Source organism: Otolemur garnettii, unplaced genomic scaffold, assembly GCF_000181295.1.
Source record: "Otolemur garnettii isolate 467f Iridium unplaced genomic scaffold, OtoGar3 scaffold00034, whole genome shotgun sequence".
Lineage (NCBI taxonomy): Eukaryota > Metazoa > Chordata > Mammalia > Primates > Galagidae > Otolemur > Otolemur garnettii.
In genome coordinates, this window is record NW_003852429.1 from 4,502,571 (window position 1) to 4,510,626 (window position 8,056).

The 8,056-nt window shown below is 37.5% G+C and overlaps 1 protein-coding gene across 1 annotated transcript in view; it reads left to right on the top strand.

The window, feature by feature from the left end:
- Window positions 1–8,056, top strand: part of GPR180 (G protein-coupled receptor 180) — a 28,233-nt gene that overhangs the window by 6,834 nt on the left and 13,343 nt on the right. Inside the window, exon 3 of the mRNA XM_003789576.2 lies at window positions 3,260–3,460. Coding sequence (XP_003789624.1) covers window positions 3,260–3,460 — 201 coding nt within the window. The remainder of the gene's footprint in view (window positions 1–3,259; window positions 3,461–8,056) is intronic.

Genomic DNA, 8,056 nt, shown 5'->3' on the forward strand with positions numbered 1-8,056 from the left:
GGCATCACACTCACAGCAACCTCCAACTCCTGGGCTCAAGCAAGTCTCCTGCCTCAGCCTCCCAAGTAGCTGGGACCACAGGTGCCCGCCACAGCGCCCGGCCATTTTTTGATTGCAGCGGTCATTGCTGTTTGGCAGGCCCAGGCTGGGGATTCAAACCTGCCACCTTAGGTGTATGTGGCTGGGCCTTAGCCGCTTGAGCCACAGGCGCCGAGCCTATCTAAAAAAACTTTAACAAGGAGTTCCAGAGTAATTCCCTATCAATTTACAAGAGGTAAAGATAATATTGTACATAAAAATTTCAGTATTGTCTTTGACATCTTATGCATATAATTCCTTTTGTATGCTTGGTGTGTTTTATAAATCATTTAAAGGTGCCAGTATTTTATTATTGTGTGTTTTGGTTAACAGCATTCATTTCCTTTTATAATATGATTGGGCAATTAGCTATTCAGTCCCATTTTCTGCAATTCAAGCTTTGTTAATATTTGAGGTACTAATTACACTAGCATAGAATGTGCATGCTGTGCTGTAGCCTTTTGTCTCAAAAACAATGAACACCGCAGTTTCACAGTTTCATCAAGAGGCTTGCTTTCCAGGCTTGCTGAAAAAGACAGCGGGACAGAAATGAAAGGCTGGTATCACTTTTGGAAGGATACTTTTGTTTCTATTTGATGTAACCCCACATAATATAAAATGAAACATCAAAAGTGTACTGGTAAAAATATATATTTTTATATTGTTTTATCTAAGAGAAAAATTGCAATTGGTAAAATGGCAGCACAGCAAAGCCTTTACATGATGAGGTCCAGATTATGTAATCATAAGCAGCATATTTAAAAGCCTTATTTCTGATCTGGTTATTGACCATATATTAAATTCTTATTATCTTCAAATATTTAACAGAAACTAGAGTCTGCTACATTTGTCTAGAAACTTTATAGTAAAGAAGTAGTGTAAATGTCAACTAATATATAATAGCCACAAAAGCAATGTTGTAGTATTAATCAAATCTTCTTTTTTAGTTTAACTGCTAATGAATGAAATTCCCACTTGTATAGTCCAAGTTCTCAAAATTTGAATCCTGAGTAGATACATCTGTATCTCATTTGTAAAGACAACTTAAAAATAACATTTTCCTAACTTTCTATTAGAAGAATTTTCAAACATACAGAAAAGTTGCAGGTGTAGTCCAACCAGTATCTGTATATGCTCTGTTTAGATTCAGTAATTATTAATATTTTCTTATATTTGCTTTATGTTTATGTCTGATTTTTACTTTTTATTTTTATTGAGCCATATGAAAATAAGCAGCTGGTGTCATGAACAGTTCATGCCTCCATACCAAAGCATACACCTTCTAAGAGTAAAGACATTGCATTATCACATCTAAGAAAATGAATAATTGTATAATGTCTTCTAAAATCTATTCCATACAAAAATTCCTGGCTACCTCAAGAAATGTCTTTTATTTATTAAAATTATTTTTCTACAATTGAGAAAAGGAGAATTTATCTTTAAATATTGACATGTTTTGGGGGGAATCTAGAATTGGGAATTGGGCTCATCATAATCTTATATTTTAAAAATACTCTACTTTGTATAGGATCATACTCGTAGGATTTTCAAGTACGGTCTCATTTGCTCCCCACAAGAACTCTGAGCCAGGCAGGGCAGTTATCCATTTTGCTATCAAAGAAACAGATTTAGAGAGGTTGTAATTTATTTGCTGAGTTCCCAGGCCAAGACCTGGTCTCCTAACTCTGTTCCTCTTTTCCTTATACCTCCAACTTTGTAATAGTGCTAGTCAGTGACTCCTAGGTTGGGATCATACTTTTAGATCTGGTAGGGCTCGTGGACATCATTTTGTGTTTCTCAAAAGGAGGTGCCATTGGCATTTTAGGAGGGACAGTTCTTTGTGGTGTGACTTAACCTGGTATTGCTTGAGGTTTAGCACAGCCCCCCTCCAAGTATCTAAACAGCCACTGTGACAACACAACTGTCCCCACATATTTTGAGTGGTTTTCAACCCAGGGTAACCTGCTCCCCTCCCCTGAAGCAGGTTACCTGGGTTGAGAACCACCCATTAGTATAACCACTTTGTTTCAAGGAAAAGGAAAGGAGATTTAACCTTTATTTGGCTGCTCTATGACACACACCATCCTAGGTGATGCATATAACTTAGTCCTTGTATCAGCTCTTTTCTGTCAGTAGTGTTTTCATTTACAGTAAAGAAAGTGAGAGTCATTGCTTATGTAACTTACCCAAGTCAGATAGCAGATAAATACCAAAGCCGGGATTCAAGTAGAGGTCTGTATGATACCAACAGTCACGGGTCTCCCCTCCTACCCTGCATTCTGTATCGTATTACCTCATACGGACCTGATCTAGGATAACTACTTATATATTCCTGGAATTTCTATTTTTCTGCTTTTAGTACCTTTTTTAAGAATAACCAATCAGAAAAAGATTTGGAAAAGTCTTTTTTTTTTTTTTTTTTGAGACAGAGCCTCAAGCTGTCCCCCTGGGTAGAGTGCCGTGACATTACAGCTCACAGCAACCTCCAACTCCTGGGCTCAAGCGAGTCTCCTGCCTCCGCCTCCCAAGCAGCTGGGACCACAGGCGCCCGCCACAACGCCCAGCTATTTTTTTGGTTGCAGCCATCATTGTTGTTTGGCGGGTTCGGGCTGGGGATTCAAACCCGCCACCTTAGGTGTACGTGGCTGGCGCCTTAGCCAGTTGAGCTATAGGCGCAGAACCTGGAAAAGTCTTTTGAATGTATTTGTCAAGTTTTAGGTACTATAATGATTTAAGTTGAATGCTCTATTTTAAATTTAACTAGAATAATTTTCAAAAATATTGCCATGGTTGTTGCATAGCTCTGTGTCTGTGCTTAACGCCATAGTACACTTAAAAATGGTTAAAATCATACATTTAGTATTGTGTTTGTTATATCACAAAAATTTTTATAAATATCATTAATGCACTTGGAAACTTTGAAAATATTTCAAATTAAATTTCACCGTTTCAGCGAAACCATTCTACTCATTTGTGGCATTTCATAGTAGTCTTTTGATGATTTCTAGGGCTACTAAAAATATCATTTTTATCTACTTTATTATTTACAGGAGAGCTTGGATTTCTGAGGCAATAAGAACTAAACACAGGGTATCCTAACATGAAATTGATTACATGACTAAAACAATGAACACATTTGAGTGTTTTTCTATGAAGGATGCTGTTTTCTTTCTCTTTAAAGTGGCCATGAACCAGACTGAACATAACCTGACAGTGTCCCAGATTCCTTCTCCGCAAACGTGGCATGTGTTCTATGCAGACAAGTACACATGCGAAGACGGCAAGGAAAAACCTCAGGTGGAAGATATCTCATTTGAAATGGTATTGCTAAACCCAGATGCCGAAGGGAATCCATGCGATCATTTTAGTGCTGGAGAATCTGGTAAGGATGTGTATTTCAGTATATAGAAAATGCAGGAAAAGACTTATGCACAAATACCTTCATGTATTTTTAAAATAGTAAAAAAGAACCTATATGTCCAAAGGTAGGAAAATAGTTAAGTGGGTCTTCTTAAAGATAGCCATAATATTAAGTTAAAAAGGCAGACCACTAAACTTTACATCACATGATTTCAAGTGTATTTAAAAAGCGCAGAATAAAACAAGTGCAAAAAATAAAATGGAGGTTGTTTCCATATTCTGGGTGGGGGATAGAGTTGTGTAGTTTTAAATTTCCTCTATACATTCTAAATTTTTTGGTTTTATGATAATTTAGCATTATTTTTATAAACAGAAAAATAGTAATAAATTGAGCAGCATAAATTGATAATTCAAAAATTAAGTAGGATTAGAAACTGGGTTATTTGAATAGATTTAGGGATTGCCTTCATTGATGGGTTACAAGCACTTAGGAATGATCAGAGTTTATAATGCTTTCTGGAATCAGATTTACTCCCCTAAATATTTCATTAACATTTTAGGTAACTATGTCCTACCCTACTGAAGTGAGATTTTCAAACCCCAACAGAAATGAATGACTTCTTATGATCATGATAAATATGCTATAAAGTATAACAAATTTCTTAATTAACATGTCAGAGTAAAGATTTGTAGACCATCTGTCAAAAAAAAAAAGAGTTAAGGATTTACCTTTTAATGAGATTGATTTGAAAAAGCAAACCCGGTTAGAGAAAAATCCAATTCCCTTACATCTCATTGGCTATGAAGGGGTGTGGATAGAGGTGGGGCAGGAGTGAAACCACGTGAGGCTAAACCCATTGTTTAGTTCAAAGTGTAAACTTGTCACAGCTAGAGAAGCAACACAAGGAGAATGTGTTATAGACAGTAGGTCACAAATAATATATTAATGGATAACCTTTTTTAAAATATTCTTTGGTTTGGAGAACTATATACATTGTTATAGAAGAGGTACTAAACATTTTTAAAATTGTAATTTTAAAAGTTCTTTCTATGAAGGAAGTGAAACAGTGTAAGCTACTCGAGTTGCTTTTCAGTGCAGATGAATGTAAAGGTTAAATTGAACAAATAATATCGTGGACCAGTGTAGATCATTATCGGAAGTTCCTGCCATTTCCTTGATCCTTATAAAAGATGTTGACATTTTGAAAAGGAATTGATGGAACCCAGATGTACTGATAGCATTGGATGGACGCTTGGACTAAATTGTTCTTAAGGTCCTTTAAAGCTGTAAGACTTCATCATTTCCTATAACACTTACTTTTAGGACTAGTTGAGGCTCAGAAAGAGGTAGATCTCTGCTGCAGGTGCTGCGTGCACAAACCCAGCTGCCTCTACTGGAATCCAGATCTACTCGCCTTTTCCCTTCCTGGCTTCCAGACCATAGTCCTTTGGCTCAGGAGGTTGTTTCATTGTGTGGATTCATGACTCTTCTGGACGTGATCAGCTTTTTCTTCCCTCCTTATCCTATCTCCTTCCTCACCCCCAGTTTGGCATGTGAATTTTGACCTAAGGCCAAAAATGATGACATTTATGCCCCATGTGTTACTTGGGTCTCTGAGTGCTTGTCCTGAACCTTGCCCGAATCTTCTAGTGTTTTCCTCAACATCTTGAGTTGTGGCTAGCCCGTTTTTTTTTTTTTTTTTTTTTTTGAGACGGAGCCTCAAGCTATCCCCCTGGGTAGAGTGCCATGGCATCATGCTCACAGCAACCTCCAACTCCTGGGCTCAAGCGAGTCTCCTGCCTCCGCCTCCCAAGTAGCTGGGACTACAGGCGCCCGCCGCAGCGCCCGGCCATTTTTTTTTTTTTGGTTGCAGCCATCATTGTTGTTTGGCGGCCTGGGCTGGGGATTCGAACCCGCCACCTTAGGTGTATGTGGCTGGCGCCTTAGCTGCTTGAGCCACAGGCGCCAAGCCGGCTAGCCCGTTTTAGGATTCATGCGAATCATTCTGATTCAGTTCTTAGTCCTGATTCCTCCCGACCCTATCTTTTCTGGGTTATGTGACTGGTTTTGATTTGATGCTTACTCTTCTGTCTAAAAACTGTCTTTTTAATACAAAAATGAAGAAAGTCACACGGGTCATGTCACTGACAATATTTAAACAAATAATTGTATGTAGTTTCATTAAGCATAAGAGTCTATGCAAGGCTAACCTGCAGGGTTTAAATTCCTAAAAAGTTCCAGAAGAACCCCAAAGTATCAATCATTGTTATGTGACTGCCTTATTTCCTAAAGATCACATCATTTTATTGATTAAAATGTCTAAATGCCTTTGGGAGTAATTCCATAATAAAGTGTAAATCAGTGGTTCTCCACCCATCATTATGTGTACATCTAGAGAGGTTCGAAAAATCCAATGTTCATACCCAGAGACTCAGGTTTGGTCTGGAATGAAAGCCAGGCATTGGTAATCAGAGTTCTAAAGTTGATTATAATGTTTGGAATGACTGATCTAAAATTCCATATTCCACATTGTTTCAATAATGTGTTGGTTTGAAAATAGAACCTTAAGAGGAGTTCTTCCTTCTCTGTAGCCTCAGGCGCGGAATTTGTTTCCAGGAAATAATCTTCAGTTAGTTCATTTTAGAAACTTCTACTAACTTGTCTAATTTTCTGCTCCAAATAGGGAAGATTGATTTGCTGTGCTTTTTACTGAGAATTAACTATTACCATGTATCTGAGAGGTTTGCATTAGATGAACCTGAAAATAGCTACAATTAATATTTCGTGTTATTCTGGTTAATTTTTATAATTTTTTTTTTGAAACAAATCTACCAGACCTTAGTTAATCCTCTATTTCACAGAGTTGGTCTAGATTAACAAAAAAACAAACTAAGCCATTTGACAAAGTACCAAATAGGAATCTAGAGCTTTATGGTAGAATACAATAAAATAAAGCAACCTTGTTAACTATGTTTGTGCTCTTGTTAGAGACCAAAGGAAGCACCAAGGATCTTGAGAACTTTGTTACCTGAAGATAGATAGACTGATATTCACTGGAATAATATTGCAGGCTCTGCCACATCTGCTCTCTCGCTGTTTTTAAGATTCCAGGAGATAAGTTAATTCTTTCCTTCCTTTCCCCTCTCTGTTCCAGAAGACCATCGATTGGGTCTTCCATTTAGCCCTTGTAACATGGTGGAATGTTTTTGGCTTTAAGTAACAAACTCTAATGCAAGCAGTGTGGATGATAATGAAATGAATTATTTTACACAACTATTTCCAATTATTACAGTTATACAATTATAATTATTACAATTATTTCCAGACTTCCCACGAGTGGTTTATTCAGCGTTTCTCTACCCTGCCCTCCTCTGACTGTCAGCTTTGTTCTTAGGCTGGCTCCTTCAAGTTCCAAGTCAGCTGTGGCAGTTCTAAGTATCACATCTCAATAGTGGCAGAGCTCAGTATCTCTTCATAAGAGAATGGGAATTTTTTCTAAAAGCTCCCTGTTTCAGTTCATTTTCCAGAACTGGGTCACCTACCCTTGCTACAAAACATCTTAAGAGAAATATAAGGTTAAGAAGATATGAGAGAAAAAATGTGTCAAAAGGGTTAGGTTTACCTCTAAATGGCAAGGGGATTGGAACCTGCCATGGGATTAGACTACTCAGGATATATGTTGAGACACTTGAGGATGGGAGATCACTGGGACTCTGAGACAGTGATCATGGATAGGCAGGTGTCTGTTCACGTGCTGCTCCCGGGACCCAAAGGCTCTTTCCTCTTGCTCTCTCCTCTCCCATCTCCAGTCATTCTGCTGGGGTTGAATGTATGGCACTTATTGTCCAAGTTTTCCTTCTACTTAATTTTGCCAATACTTCTTCTTTTAGACTTGCCTTAAAATCTGCAGATTTCCTTATAGTGTCTACTACCTGTTGCATGCTTATTAAGAGCATTTTTCTTTTCTAGTATACAATAAGTTTTATATAAGATTTAACACTTAGCTTCCATGTATTTTAAAAATTCGATTTTAATATCTAAGTGAACACAGATTGCTTTCTTCTTGTGAAGGCTGGTGGCAGAACAAAAATAAAATTGGTAGTAAAGAAAAAAACGGGGACTTTTGGAAATGATTTATTTGAATGAATATAATGCAGAACCAGCATTATATCTTTAAAGTTAGGTTCAAGGTAAAACCATTTATCTAAAATTCAGTGAACAAAGTTGGGACAAATGTCTTAGTTCAATTTATTTAATATATTACCTCAATGAAATAAATTTTTTTAAATGAAATAAATTTTTATTGGTTATGATGCTAGCTATTTTTGGAAGATACATTTAACCTTGAATAATCCTAAAACTTTTTTTCTTTTTTTTTTTTTTAGGCAGATTCTCACTCTGTCACCCTTGGTAGAGTGCGTGGTGTCACAGCTCACAGCAACCTCCAATTCTTGGGCTTAAGCAATTCTTGTGCCTCAGCCTCCCAAGTAGCTGGGACTACAGGTGCCTGCCACAATGCCCGGCTATTTTTTGTTGCAGTTGTCATTGTTGCTTAGCTGGCCCGGGCTGGGTTTGAACCCACCAGCCTTGGTGTATGTGGCTGGCACCGTAACCACT